The 24,135-nt window shown below is 38.2% G+C and overlaps 2 protein-coding genes across 9 annotated transcripts in view; both read left to right on the top strand.

The window, feature by feature from the left end:
- The window catches only part of unc13bb (unc-13 homolog Bb (C. elegans)), a 108,705-nt gene that overhangs the window by 36,978 nt on the left and 47,592 nt on the right, over positions 1–24,135 (top strand). For 5 of the 8 annotated variants that reach the window (XM_077243002.1, XM_077243005.1, XM_077243004.1 and 2 more), the window contains 4 exons: positions 168–197; positions 1,797–2,010; positions 14,438–14,734; positions 14,840–14,930. In XM_077243002.1, coding sequence (XP_077099117.1) covers positions 168–197; positions 1,797–2,010; positions 14,438–14,734; positions 14,840–14,930 — 632 coding nt within the window. The remainder of the gene's footprint in view (positions 1–167; positions 198–1,796; positions 2,011–14,437; positions 14,735–14,839; positions 14,931–24,135) is intronic. The other 3 variants (XM_077243006.1, XM_077243001.1, XM_077243000.1) reach the window with 2 other exon arrangements.
- LOC143750688 (uncharacterized) lies at positions 2,962–13,954 on the top strand. The gene is made up of 2 exons (XM_077243876.1): positions 2,962–2,969; positions 4,033–13,954. Exons 1-2 carry the CDS (start codon positions 2,962–2,964, stop codon positions 13,952–13,954), a joined length of 9,930 nt encoding a protein of 3,309 aa, XP_077099991.1.

Genomic DNA, 24,135 nt, shown 5'->3' with positions numbered 1-24,135 from the left:
TGTTAACACACAATCTGTTCACAGGGTATCTGTTCACATATGTTTGCTAAAGCATCCTGCATTTGAATCAAACACAAGAGCATTCACATTAGAACCAAAATGTCAGTTTTTGTAAATTATTTTATTTTTGCACATCTTCTCTCACTCTTGAATTTTAACCTCACCAGGCAACTATTTTGGATGGGCCAACAGCCAGAGTATGTAATTTTATACAGTAACCCTTTACTCTAGATTACTCCCTAGAAATTCCCTGGACCCTTAAAAGCCCTTCTGTACTTTCACATGAGCCCAAAGTGTTGAGATTTTCATGCACACTTGCAAAGATGAAATCTCAATACAACCCCAGAGATGTATGTATTGTAACACATTTTATAAATATTTTTGCAAATGGCAATTGTAAATATTGGCAGCTAGCTCTTTAATGCCAAACTTGTTGAAATATTTCAAAAGGTGAAAAAAAAAGCTGAAAATATTTGATTATGAACCTGATAGTTTAATTATATGATAAAATTTAGGCTTACCAGATTCTACTGTGTAGTGCTTCATGAAAAGCATCTTCCAAGTAAATGAGGGATGATATAAGTTTTAGAAGTTTTTACACTCTGTAAAAGTATTTTGCAAATTTTAGTCAAATTCCTGTTTGTACATCTTGTTTTGTTTAGGACACAGTCATTTACATAAATATTTGGCTGCGTTGTTTAGATTGGATGCATGAACTTTTCCCCTGTTTTTCCCCTGTTGAGATAATGATTTGTACTTTGTGTATGTTGTGAGCTCCCTGTTTAAAGGGTCAGTTCACCCAAAAATGAAAATTCTGTCAGTATTTACTCACCCTCATGTTGTTCCAACCCCGTAAGACCTTCGTTCATCTTCGGAACACGAATTAAGATATTTTTGATGAGATCTGAGAGCTGGATCACTCCTCCATACTAGTCCATAGGCTTCTTCAGGGATTGAAACTTGCCAGCCCCAAATAGTCATTAAAGACATCATTAAAATAGTCCAAGTGACTACTGTGGCTCAATCTTAAGTTTATCAAATAACGAGAATACTTTTTGTGCGCAAAAAACAACAAAAATAACGACTTTATTTCAACCACTCATTTCCTTCTCTGTGGGCCTCGAGTCAGTTCACTAGTGTAATAGCGTAAGCTTCTGTTGTTGTACGTCACACGCATCACCCACATGACCAGCGTCGGCCAATAGTGAGCCTAGTGTGATGTACCATACTAAGTTAACTGACTAGAGGCCAACAGAGAAGGAAATGAATAGTTGAAATAAAGTCATTATTTTTGTTTGTTTTTGTGCACAAAAAGTATTCTCGTTGCTTGATAAACTTAAGATTGAGCCACAGTAGTCACTTGGACTGTTTTAACGATGTCTTTAATGACTTTTCGGGGCTGGCAAGTTTCAATCCCTGAAGAAGCCTATGGAGGAGTATGGAGGAGTGATCCAGCTCTCAGATTTCATCAAAAATATCTTAATTCGTGTTCCGAGGATGAACGAAGGTCTTACGGGGTTGGAACAACATGAGGGTGAGTAAATACTGACAGAATTTTCCTTTTTGGGTGAACTATCCCTTTAAGTTGCATTTACTTCCGTCTACTTGTTTGTATTGTGTGGCAACTTTGTTTCAGAGAGACACATTTGATTTCACTTGGATGATCAGAGATTGTTTTATGTTTTTCTTTTATTTACATCAAAATATATTTATAAAAAATCCAAGATAGATTGGAATTTTATACTCTACTCATCAGTAATATTTACGGCCTGACCTTTCTGCCTCACCCTATCTAGCTTTGGATGACCTGGACAGTGCGGTGGAGGACAGAGACAGTGACTACAGGAGTGAGACGAGCAGTAGTTTGCCTCCCCGCTATCACACCACAGCCCAGCCCAACTCTTCACTTCACCAGTATCCCATGGGGCCACACTTTCAGCAGCACATGGACTCTTGTGCTGACTCTTTGCACAGCTTTGAATTTGACTATAGGGAGCACCATGCAAGCAGGTACATTCAGTTACTACAGAGTACTGCACTGTATGCATACACACTATACGTCTTGTTACTTTGTGTACTACTGCACCCATTTTACAACACTTTTAGCACTGAACATAATGATTTTGGAACAGATTTGTCCATAAACCAGCTTTGAAAAAGCAATTTGAAAAAAAACAAACCTATATTAAGGAATATGAATATCTTTTTATGAGCGTCTTTTTTTCCTTGTTTCAACATATATTTATATATATTTTTTTATTCATTGGTTTGTGTTCTGCCAAATATCCTGCTGGGTGCAGACCATCTTTGTTTGTTTTACCAAACTTTAAACTTGCAATCTGAGAATGGATTTCTAGTCTTTTAGACTTGGGATTTGTGTAAGAGAAAAAAATGAAATGTGGTATTCCGAGATTGTGGTTAATCAGAGTCTTTTGTGTGGCCCAGCACAGAGCTAATTCGGATAATTCTATTGCATCAGATCCCTTTAAAAAAATACAGACTAGAGATTGTGTTTCTTTTGATCATTAAATTATGGTGGGGGGGGTGGTATCTATTTGTCAGTCAGGTGAAAGGCATTTCATGGTATAATAAGGAATGTTAATTTGTTTTCTTAACTTTACTTAAAGTGCCCCTATTATGGATTTTTGAAAATGACATTTCATGTAGTGTGTAACATGTAGTGTGTAACAGAGCTCTAAAAGAATGAAAACATCCTGCAAAGTTTTAAATCTGAAAGTGCATCATATATAAAGTTATTGTCTTTCAAAAGTAAGAGTCTACGGAGTCAATGAAATGAATTGTTTTTCAAACAAGTCATAAGCCGCTTCAAGACGAAACATCATATTGCCCGTCCACTTATTGTGTGCTTAGACACCAGGGCTAACTTGAACCCCCTCAATCCAGCAGCTGATTCCTGTGGATGCTGGATAGCATCATGTTGAGAAGAAGCTTTGCTCTATAATGGGAAGGTAAAGCCAGTTTTTTCACTCCCAAGGACAGGCATGTGAAGAATCAGTGGTTAAAATTCATCTTTACCATGATACCATAGCAGTATAATCCTAAACTTTTGCTGTGTTCCCTTTATTTTACTTACGACTGCTTCTTAAATCTCTGAGTTCAGTGTAGGATTCGCAAACCGCTTGCTCTTGAAAGATGGTGTTCAAAATAATTAGTTTTGAGTTTTATATTGTGTAGGTGTCCTGCTAACTGGTCTTACTAAAATACTTCTACTGATCAGTTGTGGGCCACTATTACCTAAAACTGTGTCTATTAATGCAGATTGTCTGTCGTTCTCACTACTTTGAGGAAAGATTATTGGAGAAAGATTTGTTTTACCAACATCTATGTTACATCAGTCATTCACGCTAGAGTTCGACTAATGTATGCACTGTTATTGATACAGTTTCCACATGTTCACCGCAATAAATTAGAAAAATACTTGCTAAATATGTACAAGTAAAATAATCAGTTTGTTTGATGCACATTCACTTGTTAATGCTGATGTTGAGGAATTACAGTTGCAAAATCTCATAATGTACCTCAAACTGAGTAGCATAGTAGCGTTTAGGAAGCCTCAGAACACGCAGAGCTGATCTTATGGCAATGGGCGGTTTTGTTTTCGACACGCGCTGCATGCAGTTGACCAATCACAACAGACTGAGCTGTCTGGCCAATCAGAGCACAGTAGCTCGCGGAAAGGAGGGATTTAGAGAGATTTATTCATCTGAGTCGTTTGAGAATCATTGATAATGTGGTGATGTGCAAATGTATTTTATGAGAAAATGAAACCGTTTTTTGACCTTTGATGCATGTAAACCTGTTATAGGAGACTCCAAAATAACATTTGGAAAATTTAAAATCGCATAATAGGGGCACTTTAAACCAAAGCTTTTGCTTTGTCATTGCTTTAGTGCATCACTATGATCATGTTTTTGCTTTCAGCAGCTTTTGTCTCTAATGTTGAAATACATTTTTTTCTTTCTTTCTTTCCCCCTCCTTTTTATCCTCTTCCATCCTTTTAATCTCTGCTAGAGTTCCTAATCAGAGGGGTAGAGTTAGGATTGTCCCATTAGATTCAGGCCTGGGTGTGGAGGATTGGGAGGTAAAATACAAACCCCAGGGTAAAAGTACCCTGAATGAGTTCCTTGATAGAGAGAAACAGGCATGGATTGAGGAGCATATTGAAAAGGCTTACCATGACCCCATATTCAACCAGTTGTCTCCAATAAAAAATAAAAGTGCTTCATTAAATGCTGCTTACCCAGAAGGCTATGCCACTATTGACCGAAGGAGAAAGAAAAAAATCAGGGACCCAGGAGGACTGGAACATGTCGGAGCAGAGCATTTCCCTCCCGATCTTGCATTTCTCCGTCAAAAACGAAGCGAGCTTGTGTTACGTCAAGTGCAAGAAATGGAAGAGGCTGATGAAAACATGATGCCATGCCTGAAACCATACAAAAATGGCTTACTCTACAAAACTAGAATGTGGGCCAAAAACAAGCTAGAAAACACACTGGAGAATTATGTCGCATATCAAGAGGAAGAAGCAGCTAGACTGAGGGAAGATGTAGGTTTTGATTCTGAGGGCTCAGATGAGATACAATATTCCATTGGCTCTGAGGAGGAGTTAGAGGAAATGACCTCTTTAGCTAAGGCACTCAGGAGTGAGGAGAGGAAGAATTATAGCCACTATGGATATCTCTCAACATATGGTAGCCAAAGTGAGAGGTTTCAAGGTTACCGTGATAAGAAAAGTGGAAAGTGTAAAATTGGTGGATGGGCTCCAGAGGTCATGCTGTCTCCTGTAGAGGAACCTAGTGATGAATATGTTGATCCTATGGGTGAGCTGCAGTGCCTGGTTGAAACTGTATCAGAATATCTAGCTGAAAAAGAAGAGGAGATCAGTAAATATGGATCCTTACCGAAGTCTAACAAATCAAGGCTGTCATCTCAGGGTAGTGCAAGAACGGAATCCGTTAGAGATGAGCAAGAGATCATCTCCAACGAAGTAAAGGAAAAACCCGTAGATGCCAAAGAACGAAATTCAAGTGGTGCTTCTGAACATGGAGTGGCAGAGATAAAGAATGCCATGAGCTCATTATTTAGCTCTTTAACAGATAAAGTTGTGTCAAGCTCAAAACAAGTGGGATCTAAGTCTGTTGAACAATCAGTGGCACCAAATAATGTTCCAGCCTGTTCTGGTATATCAAAATTGTTGCACTTCATGCCAAAGTCTGCAAGTCCCACACCAGTAGCTGTGGTGTCACCTACTCAGGATCCTCAGTCTGATAGGAAATTTTCAATGCCATCTCTTTCATATTTCCAGCCATCTGATGCCAACTTTCAAGAGGTAGACCAGTCAACTCAAACAATCAGAAAGGAGTACAACAAATACAGTGGTGTCACAGCTCACAAAGAGACACCATCTTCTATGAATTCAGTGCTGAAAAATGGGAACATTTTCACTGGAGAAAATGTTGTGAATGTAATGGACAAAAGTTATTTTCAAAAGGATTTTGATGCAAGGCAAAATAAGCCAGGAGAGCAGCTCAGAGTTTTAAATGACAATACAAAACAAAGTAAAATTTCAGATGCATATCAAGTTGTTGATGGTGAACACCTTAAAATTCTTACAACTACCTCTAATGCAATAAATAGTGAGAAGACACCTTTAACACAAAACTCAGCTGAGGAGTCAGGATTTTTTAGTCCTTTTAAGAAATCTCTCAGTTCATTAATCTCACCTGGATATCCAGTGCCTCTTCAGACTCAAACACAGACAGTTTTTCCTGTCTTCAGATCAGCGGAAGACATTAAAGTAGAACAACTTTCAGATAAGTCCTCCATTATAAGGCAACCTTTTGTCTCCACTGACAATGTATCTGTCCCACAACCTCAAAAATCAGAAGGGGGGCTGTTTTCTGGATTTCTTAAATTTGCAACTGGTGAGGATTCTAGTACAACAAGAAGTATGTCACAAAACTCAGTTAAGACAGATCAAACAACTCCTGCCACAAACATAATTACAGGTGTATTTCCATCTTCAGTTCCTGACAATACAAAATCAACACCACAGATCCTGAAAGAACCCCCTGAGGCAAAGGCTATGGTGAACACAGAAACAGGTTGGTTTTCTAGTTTTTTTAAGGTGGCAACAAACGAAGATCTGCAACCTGTTACTACACCTACCCAAAGGCCTAATATTCAGAGCTCTCCACTTCCTCCCCAAAAGCCTAATATTCAGAGCTCTCCACTTCCTCCAGGGTCAAATCAGAATGTACCTAGGATGCAACATCAGAATCCAGTCTCTGCTAAAGAACAAATGCAATTTAGGCTCCAACATCCTGGTTCAACTGAAGTCCCTCATGTTACAGAGCAAAAAACATCTCAAAATGAACGTCAGGGTCTGTTTTCTAGTTTGTTTAAATCAGCTGGCTCTGATGATTCATCGGGTTCCCGAACATCTACTAATCAATCACAGCAAGGAGGCTTACTCTCAGGATTCATGAAATTTGCATCAACGGGTGATATGACAGCAGTTACTCAACTCAATCAGTCACAACAAAGGAGCCAGTCTGCTCAAATAATAAATCAACAAAACCAACCTCACCCCCAACAAAGTGCATCTAATCCTCTTATCTCATCCTCTTATGAAAATGAGTCGACTCATAGACCTCTCCAAAAACTCAGTCCATTCTCTGAGCAACAGTCAAAATGTGCAAGTGGACCACCTCAACAGGGGAATATTTTGTCTGGCCTTTTCAAATTTGCCTCCACTGACAAGGTGTCAGACACTCAAAAAAATATGTCCCAAGAGCAACAAATATCATCAAGTGTGAGTTCTCAAGATCCTGTCAAGATTAATGCAGAGGGACAGAGCTGCAACCGTGCTCAGCAGTCCAGAATTCGGAATCAGCAGTCAGACCAACATCAGAAAGACATATTAGATGACCCTGGACAAAGTGTATCCCATCAAGGACCTTCCCAACAATGTGACCTTTTGTCCGGCCCTTTCATATCAGATGTTTCTGTCTCTCAGTCAACACAACAAATACAAGCATCTAACAATCAGTCCTCTCCTCTCCAGCCAAAAACAAATGTGATGGGACAAAGCCCCTCATCTCAATATAATTTATTTAAACAAAAACCCCAGTCAAGTGGTCTCTTCTCTGCCTTTCTTAAAATATCCTCCACTGAGTCACAGGAACTGAATGTGCCAGCTGTTACAAAGGAAAACAATGAACATGCTTGTTTGCAGCAGTCAATTGAGACAAAACAGAGTTCTCCTGTGGCAAGGCAAGATACATCCTCTCAGTCAGGAATTTTGTCTGGTCTTTTCAGTAAGCTCACATCCTCGCATCCTGAAGATGTATCACCAAACAGACAGAATTCATTCGAGCAGAAACAGGAGTGGCAACACATACCAACAGAGATTTCCAATCAGACAGGTCAATCAAAAAGGCAGCTACCTCAACTACCCTCTCAGAATCAAGCTGAACTGCAAAACCAAAAGCCTTCTAATCAACAAGGTTTCTCTGGAATATTCAGCAGGATTACAACAGATGTTTCCCCTACCAAAATTGAGGACATGGTTGTGGAAGGATCACATTCTATAGGACTTCTGAGACACAATGTATCTGACCTAAAAAATGTGCCTAGGATCTGTGAGAAGGAGAGCCTTGATTTGAGGACACCAGCAAGTTATGCAAGGTCACAACAAAATCGTGCTGCATACACATCAAATAGCACTGGTAATTTACCTCTCTTATATAACTCACAAAACTTTTTGCTCTCAAGTCAAGTAAGAAACACTTCATATACCACTGACAATCTTCATAGCCCCCTTCTTAGTTACCCGACTCGAGCTGTAATGTCACAGGAATATTTAAGGCAGAGTTATCCATCCTTACATAGTATATCTGAACAGTATGGTTACCAACAAGGATCTTCTTCGTATACTTTGGGACTTAGTCCCAATGATGAACACTCATGGATCCAAGAATCAATTTTGTGGCAACAGCTGAATGATCAGTCATTGGCCTGCTGTCCTGACAGACTTGGAAGTACACTTAGCGATGAAGTCCACAGATCTTCTCAGTGTCTGAACAATATAAATATGGATGTAAATCAACAATATTGTCCTACTCGGGAATGGATGAGATGCCAGGGAGAGAACGATAATCAACCGGAGTATTTGAAAGATATTCCCAGTAGTTCAATGAGACTGAGAGCGTGGAATAGTCATAACAGTTTGGATGTGATTAGTAGCCAAGAGTTTGGTGTATTGAATTTGAGCATGAAAAATAATGCTAAATTAGGCAAGTGGCACTCGTTTAGTGCAGAAAGTTGTTACAGTCTAAACAGTGTTGCATATCATGAGGGATATTATGAGGAAACCCCTCCACATCTTTCTTACTCCGCTAATGGACAGTATATATATCAAGGCACATCAGATAATTTCAGTCAACCTTGGAATAATGGAAGCTATGTTAATGTTGCTACATCACCAAATCAATGGAACTACTCTTCAACAAGCAACATTGATATGGAGGAACATGTTTATCTTGAGGAGTCAGAGTGGTATCAGCAATGGCTTTCACTTTTGGACCAAGGGATGTGGTGGCCTGCAGATGATGGAGATTGTGGATATTTTGTCTACACTGATTATGAGTATATTTACGCTCTACTGACAGATGAGTCTGGGCAATATGTCTATGCATGTGCCCCAGAACAAGAGTGGGGAAATAAAGGGGACTTCTATCCTAGTGCCTGGTTGTATAATGAGATGGTTAAAGTGTGTGGTTTTAAGATTCCTCTCTACAATGAAGATGAGCTCCTCTGGCTTCCAGGGCCAGACCAAAATGAAGCTGAACTTCTTACTGCACCTCTTGACTTGTCAGCAGCCTATAGAAAAGGTAATCAAATCATGAATTTGAATCTAGAGTGTTTCTCTCAGATGTTTGAGGATTCCATTCTTCGTCAAAGACAGCAAGCTCTGGATTTTTCCAATTATCAATTCAACAAGGTTAAGATGGATACAAAACGACAGCTCCAGAACAATTATCGTTACTGGGATTCTTCTCAGGAAGCTGTTGACCTCTCATTTTATGGTGTCAACCACAATAGTGCAAATCTCAACATCAGAGGAATGAAAGAACTGCTATCCCAAAAGGTTTCTATTTCATTTGGTGCTACCCCAACTACAAATTCACCTACCACAGGTGTCTATACCTGCTACCAGCCTCAACAGAGACGCCGATCATCCCATGGAGTACAAGTAAAGCATGTAGATGATGTTTCAGAAGAAGAGTGGAGAAAGAGAGTACAGCCTGGACAGGAGCAGCCAGATCGATCCATTAAGAAAATATCGTCATTTCTATCCTCAATTGGTGGCAAAAGCTCAGATTCAGAATCAACCAAAAACACATCTGCCTCAAGATCGCCTCCTGCCAAAGATGCTCAATACCCAGGACAAATTCAAAGTGATTTTATTAAAGCCCCTGAAACTCGACTTATTGATCAGCAAGCCAAAAACATTATCTCAACAGGTTTTCAGAGTCTTAAATCAAAGATCATAAAGGATGACTCCTCTTGTGGAACAACTCAGTTAGAGAGTACACATCAGTTTGCATCCAAACCAATTTCAAAAACATCTGGTGTTCCACTAACATCTCCAACACAGGCACCAGCTTCCACAACTCCTCGAGGTGCATCCACTTTATGCTCATCTCAGAAACCCAAACTGGCTAGACAAGTCACAATGTCACAACAGTCCTCTGTTCCTTTAACATCCATTGGTTCTACTACTACAACTTCAAGAGACTGCTCAAGTGTAACCTGCAAATCTGCCTCTCCAGATGTTTCTCAGCCAGGAGATACACATGGTGGGAAGCCATCTGAGCAGTTGGGTGGGTTTTTAAACTTTTTCAAGACAACAGTGGGAATGGAGGAAGTAAAGTCAGAGCCCTCTAAATCTACTCAGCAAGTATCTAGGCAACCAGAGAAGGATGGATCTGCTTCTGCTGGTATAAAAGATTCAACCGCAAACCAAGACAAAGCTGGAATGTCTAGCCTTTTTGGGTCAATAAGTGATTTTTTTAACATAGAAAGTCCCTCTCCCACACTATCAAAGCCAAATCTGCAAAATTCTCCCTCACACCTGCAGCTAACTTCTATGATAAACGATGTAAACAAAGACTGCTGCCAAACAACAACAATTCCTAAAGGAATTCAGAAACAACAAACATTAAGTACCTGTGGACAAGATTGTCAGTCAAAATTACCTAGTGTATCACAGTCATTTCAAAAAAGGAGTGTCTCCGGATCTCAGATATTTTCTGCCGATACTAACAAGGTACCAACACCAGGGAGATCTCAAACTATGCCACCAACTGGGGAGACAAAACCAGATGCCCCCTCCAAGCAGTCTGGTGGGTTATTTGGTTTCTCTGTTGGGGATATTTTCTCAACGACCACAGCCTCTAAAGAGGAAGGCAAAGGGCTGCTGTCCATATTTGGTGGTTCCAGTCAGCAACCAACTCCATTTCAAACTGGATCTGCCTCTTCTCTAGAATCAATAGATGGTGCATCTTCAAAAGAGCTACCAGGCAAACACATCCAGACTTTATTTGGAGGTTCCAGCATTCAACAGACTTCACCGCAATCTGGATCCACGAGTCAAACTCACACACCAGGATCTGCTCCTCCGAAAGAGACTCAGGGTCTGAATTTATTTTCTGTGTTCAGTGGTACTAGTACACAACAGTCTTCAACACAACTGGGTTCTTCTAATCAAAAACAAACACCAGGAACTGTCCCTCCAAAGGAAACATCAGCCATGGGATTACTCTCTATGATTAGTGGTTCTAGCACTCAGCAGACTTCACCTGTATCTGGAGCTGACCCGCCAAAAGATACACCAGTAACAGGACTGCTATCTATGTTCAGTGGCCCTAATCTCCCCTCTACCACTCAGCCTCCACCCCAAGGGGATGGACAACCAAGAGAGCCCCTGGGTAAAAGTATATTTTCTATGTTTGGTGGTTCAGGGCATCAACCTTCACAGCAGGCAGGATCAGTTTTGGGGGGTATATTAGGTGGATCATCAAGCTCTAATGAGAGTCCAGCAAAAGGGCTATTCTCTATGTTTGGAGCACAACCACCACCCACCAAAGTTCCAGTCCCTACAAATGAGCAGAAAGTTGAACATACTACTTTGTTGGATGGGTCTAACTCTAAAAAAACTCCACAATCGGTCTCTTCTCCTGCAAAAGGAGCAACTCTTATGAAGGAACCACCTAATGACAGTCCAGCAAAGGGTTTACTTGCAAGTTCCGGAACAACCAGCCACCCAACAGCTGTACAGGGAGGCTTGACTCCTGAGTCTGTTGTCCCACCTAATAGGCCATGTAAAGAGCAATCAGTCAATGAAATACCCTCCTTGTCTAGTGGACCTAGCCCTCAGGAACCAAATTCAGTGTCAAATTCCATTTCTCTTGATAGTAAAGAGTCAAATGAACCACAAGGTAAATACTTCCCTACTATTATCACTGGACAAAAAACATTGCCAGGCTCTTCTCATCCTCCTTCACTTCTAATTGGTCTACTTTCTAATGAATCCCCTGGTAAAGGTCTTTTGTCAAATTTCAGTGTGGCTACACTTCAGCCAAGTGAGACACTAAGCTGTGGTCCAAATGTATCAGCACCAAAAGCATCACAAGAGGTATTGCCAGCTATTGAAGGTAGTTTGGCATCTTCTGAATCGAACAAGTCACCAGCACACCAGCAGGATTCTTCTGCTCAGGGTGCAGTACCACCAAAAGAGGGAGCAACCTCAGGCTTGTTGTCAATGTTTTCTGGGTCAGGTTCTCAAAATGCTCCTCCTCAGACCGGATCTATACTTGGTGGGATTTTCCCAGGTGCCTCAGGATCAATGGAAATTCCTGGCAAGAATCTATTTTCTATGTTTTCTGGACCAATTTCACAGCCCAGTACTGTCAATGCAGGGCATAAAGTTGAGAGTAATAGTCCAGGTGCTTCTGCCTTTAATGAGTTGCCAGGAAAAGGTTTATTTTCTGTGTTTGGTGGATCAAGTCCACAACAGGCCACTCCTCAGTCTTCTTCACTATTTGGAGGTATTCTATCTGGAGTTGCTTCTAAGGATGCTCCTGGAAAAGGTCTTCTTTCCATGTTCAGTGGTCCTAGTTCAACACCTTCACCTAGTCAAACTGGACCAACGTCAAAACCATCTGAGACTGAGGGGCTGTTGAAAGTTGCATCATCATTCTCTCATGGGGGTGCCACTGAGGATAATAAATCAAAGACTCTGGGCTTTGGCCTGTCAAATTTGGGCTCCATGGAGGAAAAGAAATCAGGACCCCAGGATGATGATTCCAAGCACTCTATACCCTTGGCCGATGAAGAAAAAGCAGCCTCAATGGCTTCAGTCTCTGCTGATATCTCTGAAAAAAGCTCAGATCCCATTGTTGAGACAATGGTTGTTGAAGGGATTAATCTAGATGTTACCCTAAAACATTCTAGTGTGCCTGGAGATGCTGTATCAAAGGATATTGATTCAAACTCGGAGCATAGTATAAAAACTGAAATTCAGACTACAGATGATCAAACTCAACATCTAAAACAGGGTGATTCAACCATGCCCAGTGACTCTGAGGGACTTTCTAAACATCCTGAGCCACAGAAATCTGTCATAGACTCATCAGCTGAAGCTGTTAGTGGCTTTATGTCTAAACTGTTCACTGGTGCCAGTTCAGCAACAAATTCATCAGGGGGTCTCTTCTCACAACCACACACAAACGCCACCACACAAAGAACCTCATTCTTTGGCCTTCCAAGTAGCTTACCTACTGAGTCCATAAAAACTGACCTTTTCAGTATGTTTAAATCACCAGAAGCACCCAAAGCAGCTGACACAACACAATCTGTTACCTCTACTCAGTCGCTTCAGGCAGTCCAAGATCAGAGTGCACATAATGATTCACTATCATCTCCTGGGGATGTTACATTGTCTAGAGACAAAGATAAAAAAGATAAAGTAGAAATCCTTTTACCTGTGAAAGAAATGCCTGCTGATGATACTTTCAGTAATTTAACAGTTGCAACTGTAGATCCCACATCAGCTTCCAGCTGTCATCCAGCTGAAACAGTTGTTAAGGTGCCTACTGAAGGTGAAGTAACACATGAGAAAAACATTGTCATTGTTTCTGAACCTGAAGCAAAGATTACAGACAAATCAGTACCTGCAGTAGATAGTAGCTCAAAAATAGCTCAACACCCTCCATCATCAGAACCTTCTCAGTCCATATTTGGCATGCCAGGTTTAACACCACCTAAGTTTGGTTTCATGGCTGGACCTGCAGATGCTGGAAAGTCTTTTGGGTCTTTCTTTTCTTCACCACCCTCAATATCAAACACAGAAGGTGGTAAGTTTTTTTCTGGATTTAAGTCAATTTCAGCAGGGCTGTTTCAAGAGGAGAAGACTATGATATCAAAAGAAGAAACGTCAACATCTTTATTTGGAACAAAATTTGGTTTTCCATGGCAGAAAGAAACTCCAGAACCTCCTAAGCAACAAACACCTCCAATTGTTACAACCCAGCCTAAAGCTCAGGAGAATAAACTACATATTGAAGATAGTACAACTGCTAAAATAGGGCATAACAATTTTATCTCAAAGGAAGAAAATGGTAAAATCACACACCCTGTTGATATTAAACAAGAAATTGTTGCAAATTCTGAAGTCCAAAAGACAGAATTTGTTGTCCCAGAAAATGACACAGATAAACCCCAACTTGGTGCTTCCACACCTGATTCACCTCCACAAAAAGAATTAGAAATCCATATCCAGACCCAAGCTTCTACAGATGTCTCTTCAGGATTACAGCAGGAAAAGAAGGACCTTTTGATTCCAAAAAGGCTAGTAGCAGCATACTAAATGGTTTCATAAACCATTTATGTTGCAATAAGTTTACATGCACAGTCATAATTCTTACAAGGCTAACATATATAAATATAGAAATGTTTATTTCTTATGTAGTTTAGTGTTTTACTTTTATATTTATATTTTTGGTTATTCTAAGCAATAAAATATTCTAAGGGCTCATCATTATCAAAATATGCATACTAAGAATATTAATGTGCATGTAAACACACTCACTGACTTTAGTTTTAGCTTTAGTTTATGAAGATGGTGTCTTTCCCTACATGTGATGTGTTTCTTCTCAGTGCAATGTGACTTTTATAACTGTTCTTTGGTTTTTTGTAAATGTGTATTTCCATTAGCTGTGTGTTGCTTTTATTGTGTTTCTTAATTGGAATTTAGACCTACTAATGCAGTGAATGTAGTTCACAATATCAGTGAATGTAACTCACTTGTTACTTCATCTATCTATCTTTCTTTCTTTCTTTACAACCCTAGCCCTGTGGACTCTAGTCGTTTTGGATCTTCAGGCAATCTAAGTCAAGCTAGTTCTCAGCTTAGTGAGACTGGTCAGGAGAGTGCTGTCTGTTCAGAGTTAGAGGAGTCCTACCATTCCTACCACAGCACCGGCTATCGGCCATCCAGAAATGGGCATCACCCTACCAATGAACATACTTCCTGGGGGGAAGATGAGGGATTGAAATCGTCCCAAGAAAATGGAAAGGCTATAAGCAGCACCATTAAAAATGAAGGGGTTTCTCAAGTGGATAAAATGCCTGAAAAAACTCTCAAAAGGTACAGATATTGTACTGGCTTATGGAGAGTTTATAGTGTACATTTGTTATAATAAATGTTTCCAATAGCATGAATTCAATTTCATAAGATGTTGTATTTTTCTAGCTTTAGGGGTGATGGATTACCTTTGCCATTCTCTCCATCCAGAGTACGCTGGCTTAAGGCAATCAACAAAGTGAGAGTTCAGCTTAAGGAGGTATAGTAGGGAGCTCATACCCTCCATCTCCTTTGTCATTCCTCCTTCAGTTGATCCAGTTTCACACTTTAGATCAAACACTACCACACATCCATTTTCCTTCTGTCATGACATTATCTCTTGAATTGAATCTACTTACCTGTATTCTTTTCTAGTAGGTAAGTATGAATTGAACAGCCCCTATCAGCTCATTCATGAACATCTGTTTTGGATTGGTTGAGTTTTACCATACAAGATTTAAACTTGAAAGCTTTACATTTTTGAGGCTTTTTAGAAATATTTATTTGCATTTCGTTGTTTGGTTGGTTGAAACTTGGGGCATAGTAAATTCATCATGGCAAAAGTGGAAGTCCACTATGGTACTGTATCAGCTAGGAAAGGCATGGAGGGTTCCTAGCCTAGACCTCACAGGATTAATCTGCAAGGGCCAAGGTCAGGCTCTGAAGAGTTGCTGTCTGATGCCTCTGATAAAGTCTCAGAGTAATTAAGCATAGAGAAGCAGGGAGCTAGAGATAGTGTGTGTCTTGAAGGGTATTTAATGACGAGTTAAAGGAAATTGGGGAATTGACTCTGGGAAGTCCACAAAGTGAAGTACAGGGCTATTGGTCATGTCTAATTGTCAAAAGTGGTGGAATATATTATGTTAAAGGTGTGTGTATAAAAATTATAATTTAATAGCACTTATGCTTAAATTATCTTTGCAGTATTTTAAAATATTAATTGTAAATATGTTCTATAATTGATTTCCAATAATTCATAATTTTATAATTATTTCTATGAATTGTTCTCTTATTGTTATATTTCCTTTACATTAAAATAATTATTGGCTATTTTTTGGCAATTATATGCCATATACATTTTTAAATCTATGTACCTATGTAGTGTATTTAAATTACTTACATTTTAAAGCTTTGTATTCCATCGCTATATTTCATTTTTTTGTTGTTTTTTCCCCCTTGTACGGTTGTGTGTTCTATAAATCTAGCCCTGTTTGCCCCATTTCTTTCTCTCTCTGTCTCTGCCTTTCTTTTTCTTTCTCTTTCTCTCTCATCTTGACAGTCAGTAATTAGCTATGCTGTTTTCCCACTTCGTTTCTTTCATTTGACCGCACACAAAATGGAGTGTGTGAGCCACTAGAAATAAATTAACATCGCAAGGCACTTTTGTGGCTTGATCACCTTAAATCAGAATTAATAGTGTCACAAAATAATGGCAAATCAGATTAATTCTAACTTATTACTTTGGATGAAAAGTGCCTGCTTTTGATTTTATGTGACAGAATATGTCAACTTTTATGTATAATGTCTGTAGGACTATGAATTTGTAAAGGTGTAGTAATTTATTCCGATAACGCACCGCTCATGCTAATTAAGTGGTTTCACATACGGCACTCTTGATTAAGGTTCCATTATAGTGATTGCTGCTTGCGACTTATTGTGAATGATTATGTAAAAGCTGCTAATTTAATACACTGGAGACAATGGGTGTGGCTTAGCATGTTACTTAGTCACATAAATAATTTTTGCTGTGAAGGACATAGGGAATTTTTCGAGATAAGCTTATTCTTATAAACATCTGCATTAAAGGAGATTTAGCTGTAAAACAGCCTCTTATATGCCTCCTTACAGCCATAAATCAAACACAGATAAGACTGTTAAGACTAGATTTACACACCTCTCTGCTGTAACAGTGTAATACGATTTAGCTAATCCCCTGATTGGTCTTTACCAATTTACTGAATTGTTGATTATTGTCATTGGTTGCATTTTTTAATTAACATTATGTTGTACCACATCATGCCATATTTATGGAGGATTTTTTAGCAGTGATATAACATTCCTGTTATTTAATTAATTGACTACAATATTCCTTAAAAACCAAAGTGCACTGTAACATTCAAATGTTTAATAGGCGGCAATAGCGACGAGAGGAGGGAAAAAGAGAAGAGATGGAATGCTGGCATTTTGACAATTCCAGATTAGCTTTGTGTTGGAATACATTGCCAGAGGACACAGAGAAAGAGAGTGAGTGAGGGAGAGCGAGTGAGGAGGTTGTTTGAGGGAGAGATGCTCCACTGTGTCACACTAGCCTAGACTGGAATTCGCTCAACTGTGCAGATGTCAGTTTGTGGAGAGGGTTGTGTCTGCTTTTTTGTTCGAGGTGTTGGATTGCCAGAGCAGCCGAATGGATAAATCCTTGCAGTGCAGGAGTGTTGATTAGGTCAATTTGAAATCCGGAGGCATTTTTATTTGCAGGTGGTTTGGGTGTTCTGGAATCCTCAAAGTGAAACTTGATTTTTGTCTTTCTTTTCTCCTGTGAGGTAAGTTTGGTACTTTTTTCAGTCTAGTTTTTTGGGTCTTGTGCTGATAAAGATTAGTAAGGGTGAATTATATGAAAATTGACAAGAAATGCTGGGGTTATATTTTACCCGAAAGCCTGTATTTAGAACCTTTTTTTTTCATCTTGGGGTGAAATAAGTACTGATCACTTGTTCATAAGGTTCACCTGAATATGTTGAATGTAACATGGCATTAAACTTAAGGTTGAATGTTTATTATAATAGTAATTGAATGCTTTATTGTTAACTTTGCAGTTTGGTCTGAGTTCTCAGCTTGTTTATGCCCTTCAAAAAAGTGATCGCAGACATCGAACACAAGGAGTGATAGAAAGTATTAGAAGTACTATTACTTATAACACCTAATTAAAAATATATTAAAAATCAATGCACTATAAAAATGAAAGCACTTAAAGTCAATCTGAAAAGCGCTCAACAACCCATGTTACTTTTTTAATGTGACTTATTTCACTTGGAAAATAAGTATTAAAAAATAAGATTACAGAAGTGTAAGGCAGTGATTTATTTATGTATATATTGATAATTTATTGTATTGTGAATGACATTACACAATTTTAAAATAACTATTTTGTATTGTAATATATGCTAAAATATAATTTATTCCTGTGATGCAAAGCTGAATTTCATCAGCCAATAAATCTAGTCCAGTGTCACACGATTCTTCATAAATCATTCTAATATGCTGGTTTTATTATCAAATATTATCAGTTATTATGAATTATTATTGGTGTTCAATTATTGATAATCTTTCTTACTATCAATGTTGAACATTTTTGCTGCTTATTATTTTGGTGGCCATTTTCAGGATTCTTCAATAAATCGAAAGTTCAAAACAGTATTTATTTGAAATAATTTTTTTTGTCACGTGAAGTCTTAAGTGTCTTTACAGTCACTTTTATTCCGAAAAAATAAGTATTTAACTGGTCAAAAGTATGAATTTCACATAAATAAAAAATATATATATATAAAAAAATATATATATATATATATATATATATATATATATATATATATAGTGCTTAACACTTAAAGTGTTTATTACAAATAAATTACTAAATGCTAAAACTGTAAACGAACAAAAATTTGCGTTGCATTTACAATCCTGTGCAGCACCCCTACCTTCCGTGCCCCTGAATAGAACAAATATACAAGTAAAAATAAACAGTGTTTTTCAGGTTGGTCTAACAGTAGTTTTCAGATACAGAAATGAAGTAATCACAAGTGAAATAATACCATAGTCTTCACTGTATAAATGAAATGGAGATGAATCCATTACAAAAGTTATTCAACCAATGCATTTGTTTGATTTAAAATTGCTTGATTAACATTAAAAACATACAGCAGCAGATATATTAGGCTGGTGTCAGTTTAAGACCTAAAGCACGGATCCAATATACTGTTACATATGCGTTTTATTTCTCAACTGTTTAGTTCACTTAAGACATAACCGACTTTTTTTATGAGGATATTCGTCATATGGGCATTTTGACATGATGTTGTGTAAATTTGTCTGTTCAATGGCAAGATGATGTGAAAGAGAACATAATTCATTATTTGTGCGCTGTCTTTCTGGGCTCGCGCTTTTGATATGTGCTCACGCAAAACTTCTCAAACCAAGTGGGAGTAAGGAATTGAGTTCTCTTTCGAATCTTCTTAAACCTTGAATTTTTAATTGGCAAGGCTTAAAGTGCAAATGATAAACTTTGTGACGATGCAGCACTTACCTGATCACCAAACCTGTGACGATGCAGCACTTACCTGATCACCAAACCTGTAAATAGTAGTGTAGCACGGTTTCCACAAAAATATTAAGCAGCACAACTTTTTCATCATTGATGTTTCTTTTATACCTGTATTTAAATGTTGTCATTAAATGCTAATGTTTCTTGAGCACCAAATCAGAATATTATAATGATTTCTGAATATTTTAAATTTTTAATATTTCAAAGTATTACTGTTTTTACTGTATTTTTGATTAAATAAATGCAGCCTTGATGAACAGAAGAGACTTGTTTAACCCTTAACTGTCATCATCCCGCTACCGGGACGCCTAAGTTTACTTCACTACATTGCAATTATATCCTAATCTAATCATGACAAACTATATATCGTTGGAAAGGTCTAAAACTCCTTTTAGATATTTTAGCACTGATTTTTGTTACAAATTATGTAGGAACAGTAATGGATGAATTTATGACGAGTGCACCTCCAAAAATCGACATCATCTGACGTTCTGTCCTTTGTCACAAAAAGTCGACGCACACTTTTAATAATTGAAACTTTGTTTTTCTGGCCAAATTGTTCATAATAAAACATATAATCGACCCTTTGTCAATAACAAAATTATAAAATAATATTATTCACTAAAAAGTATTATATATATATATATTATATATATAATATATATATATAATATAATATTTTCTTTTTTATTGCCTTTTTTTATTATATCACATATTTTAGTAGTTATCATAAATTAGATATCATTTGAAAGCGTACGAACTCATCCTGTTTCCGCAAGAATTCATCCTGTGCAAACCATTTTGAAATTGGACGTTGCGTTACCATAGAAACGGTACTCTAAATGATTTTATCGGGCTCCTCCACTTTTGGGGGTCATCATGTTTTATAATTTATGATCAAAACCTTTTCTAATCTTGACAAAACACATTGTCAGAAAGGTCTGAGTCTCAAGGTTCCATATTTTGTGACAGAAGTGATATTTGGACAGAAATGTATTAATTTGTTACGGCTGAATGCATACAATTAAATTCAATGGAATATCACCCGGTGGCTATTTTTGGTATTTCGCCTAAAAAAATCTCATGGGAACTTACATTTTTGTGATATCAACTTCAAATTTGGAACACAACTTGGTTAGATATGGCTTTGATTTTATAGTAATTTTATAGTAAGGCATATTTTGTAAAATATATATTTTATATAAAAGAAAAAATATTAAGTACAGTATATTTGATTTTCTGTAAACTTAAACTTCCATAACTTTTTCATATTTTTTTTTTTTTTACTTTTCATGTTTGCACTTGATTGTTTTCTTTAAAACAAGACCAAATTTAGGTCTATATTCCAAAGCATTCTTGAACTACACCCATTTAAGTTTGAATAGTGCATTTTAATGTCCATTCTCCAAAAGGGGGGTAAAAAAAAAAAACTATAATTATTCCAAACTTTTGACTGGTATATATTCTTGCAGTTTTGACAAATTCTAATCTATGCCAGTCAGCTAAATGATTTAAATTACCAGACATCAACAGAATTTATACAAAATTTCACTCTGGCCTGGTGCATTGAGTCATTCTAATTGTTGAGTCCTGAATTATTATATTATGTTTTAACTTAGCCTAGGTAAATCAGGGTAAAATACAGCACTAGTAATGAGAGATACTTAATCTAAACAGTGCAGTGCAGAGATAGTTTCAGAGTTTCTTATTAGAAATTCTGCGGCATATACTCTTATCTCTTATCTCTTGGTTGGAATAGCAAATTAGGCAGGAATATGAAATATTTAGATACCTGAGCTATCTACGGAATGAATGTCACAGAAATTAGTTCACAATCTTATTTAATTTCAGCAAGTTTAACTAGGCGTTTTTAGTCACATATCAGTTATGGCCCCATGGTCCTTCAAAGAGTGTCTGATTATTTGTTTCTGTCAGCTGTGCTCTTATCATGTAATTTTGGGTGATATTGGGCAGAGGTTAAATTTATAATAGGAATATTTAAATGTAATTTATGAAATTCAGAGTATTCTTGTGGCATGAAAGTTAAAGGCAAAACTAGGGCACATAGATTGTGTAAAATTTTAACTTGAGCACTTTAAGTAATATTTTAATTAGTTTAGTTAAAACAGCTTAATTCGAAAGTATGTCATTTCCTGTAACTGTATTAAATGTAAAGTTAAAAATCCATCATAAAACATACTGTCCCTGACATTCATTTTAGCCTATTGCAGACACATGGCAAGCAGCCAAAATGTGCCCTTGAAAGCTGCCAACCTAAACGCTCATTGTTGGAGTCACAGTAAAGATCATGTTGGCCATTAAATGCTTTTGGAGAATAACACAGAGGACAGTCTCTGAATTTCAATGACTGCCTTGTATGACCCCCCCTTTAAATATGGTAAAAGAATGTGTCTAAATAAATAAAAAAGCAAAAGCTGAATAGCCTAGTATACTAAAAAATTTTTAGGAAATGGGATGAAGCTGCTATTAGACCCAGCAGGTTCTGCTCAACAATCATGATGCAAAGTGAACACAGCTGGGCTGTCACCCTCCCTGTGCTGTAACAGTTACTGTTAGAAGCGCTGACAGGCAAGAAGATAATATGTTGTGTTCTGTGTGGAATATGCCCCACCAGTTTGGCAATGTCTGGACTTCTACAACAAAACGTCTTCAACAAAAAATTTAATTAGAATTTGCATACGATCACATTATTTGATTAAACACTTAAAACTTTGTACCTTTTTTGGTTTATTGAGCTGTTTTCTGGAGACCAAGATCATTGCAGTGCTTTCTTTCAATTGAGTAAATTTTAACGATATTAAAGTCATACTGTAGTATTATATGACTAGGTTTATAAGCAAGCTAAGGGCAGTGTTACAGTATCAGCTGATGAGTCGTCACGTGCCATGTACATCCTGCGTAAACAGTGTAAAGGGATTTAGCTTTGTTGTAAAATCAGTTAAACTACAAACTACATTCAGCACCTTACCAGTTTACTTGCTGTCTATTACATAATGAAATATGGAGTCATTAGCTCTTTTCCAAGAGCAACAAACTGATTTGGAATGGCTTACATGGGCAGAATTTCAACTGTGCCACACAAATAACACTCCTGATGCCTTAGAATTTGACTATAATAAACAATGTTTGAATACTGCACAATTAAGGTCCATACATTTTGTTAATGGCCTTCTACATCTGTAGACAATTAGGTTTTAGAACAGAGCAATAGTGTCTTTGCAGAAGTGCAAAAGTTTGAATGGCCATGAACAAAAGAGTAAATGTTGATTCTTTTACATGCATGCTAATATTTAACTGATGAATTTCATTACATTCTCAATAACATTGCAACATATGTCTGTTAAATTGTATTAATCTATTCATGTCATTGTCCTCAAATGTCAGGTGTGCCTGAAGCTCAGTTATGATCTTGACTGAAAAGCACATCCTTGTGCACTGTTGGTGAAATGCAACAACCCTGTAATCACATGCACCAGAGCTTCAAGGTTCTGGTCCGCACCTGAGGTACAGTTGATTCTAAGGGATGTTATCACGGAGTCATTCGAATGAGCAAGATGAAACAAATGAGTCGAGCGAACTACAGCAAAAAATGTCTAAGAAAAGAGACCTTGGGAAGAAGCGGACCCAGAGTCCTAAGGTCAATCGGAGCATACGCAAGAAGATTCAGAAATTCCTCCAGGGCTCAGGGGAAAACACTGCCTATGACTCCCAACACTCTCCTGTAGAGATAGAGGATGACATGTTCATCTGTGGCATAAAGAGAGACCCCTGTACTCATGAGTGTATTCTCTCGACTCAGCGTAGTTTTGAAAGTCATACTAAAACCTCCAAGAGTCAATTTATTGGGCAGGGGAGGCGTAATAGTGATGGCAATATTACAATCCCATGCATCATAGAAATGAATGGTCCTTCATTGAAGCCCACAGACCAAGCAGAAGACAGTGGCTGTGTAGATGGAAGAGGTGCCATGGATAATAAACCAAGCCAAATTAAGGACAGAGACAAGACAAGAGGAGGTGGCTCAAGCACCATAGTGGAGCACATTTTGAAGGAACTGCAGGGGATCAATAAAATCCAAGAGGAGATATCAGATTTGAGACAATACCTGACATCTGTAAGTGGCTCCGTCGATGAGGTGTCCTGCTGTGTAGATGCTGTGCTGCTGGAAATCGAGGAGCTGTACTCCGTTGGTGCTGTAGGGCATTCATCACCTCAAAGAGTTGTGGCTCATCATAGGAGTCCAGATGGGCAGAATGCCGCTGCAGTCCCACAAAGTAGAAATAATAGCCCAGTTGTAAAGCATAGAAAATTGGAGAAGGATGAAGTTAGATCACTAGCAGCCAGACCTAACGTGTCAGGATGGGATATGGAAACTGATTATCGAGATGTACCTAGAAGAGCCAAGTTAAACAATCCTAAGATTTCTGACAACTTTAATGCCCCCTCTTCCAAATTTAAGAAGTCCAGTTATTGTCCAGTTTATGGGCAAGAATTTACAAGCACTAGTTCCTTATCCTCAGGTCTCAGTTCTAACAGTCATGATCACGATGCAAGTTCTCATTTTAGGGAGGTTAACCAACATAACAGTGGTTGGAGACGTTCGGAAATGCAGTTGAGCGTGAGTGGAGAAGAAGGATGGAATAGAGACACTGGATGGAGTGAGGAGGATTACTGGTCCTGGCAGAACAGTGCAGACGAATTCGAAACTGCTGGACACCCAGATACATGGCACAGGTACAACGGTGGCGTGACCAGCAGCACACCGTGTCATTCATCACGAAGCAGCTCTGAACACCTATCCCTACTGTTTGGAAACCATAATGACTCTCCATCCAGTTCATCCAGTGTTGTAGATTGGAGGCATCCTAAGAATCAGACTGTCGGTGACATTGGTTGTGACTGCACATCAAATTGCCTGTACTCCCGAAGTTCTGGATACCACACCATGGATGCATATGCTGATGAATCATGTAGTGGGCCATCCCGAAGCCTTAGTTGTTCAACTGTTGGAATGACAGACTATGATGACGGTTGCCAAAATCTACACTCCTCTTGCGAACATTGCCTCTGTGATATGGATTCGGAG

The sequence above is a fragment of the Siphateles boraxobius genome, unplaced genomic scaffold (assembly GCF_051911475.1).
Source record: "Siphateles boraxobius isolate OS27281-9 unplaced genomic scaffold, OSU_SipBor_1 25, whole genome shotgun sequence".
Taxonomy (NCBI): domain Eukaryota; kingdom Metazoa; phylum Chordata; class Actinopteri; order Cypriniformes; family Leuciscidae; genus Siphateles; species Siphateles boraxobius.
The sequence above is the reverse complement of the archived record's forward strand: the minus strand, read 5'-3'. Positions and strand labels throughout refer to the sequence as shown.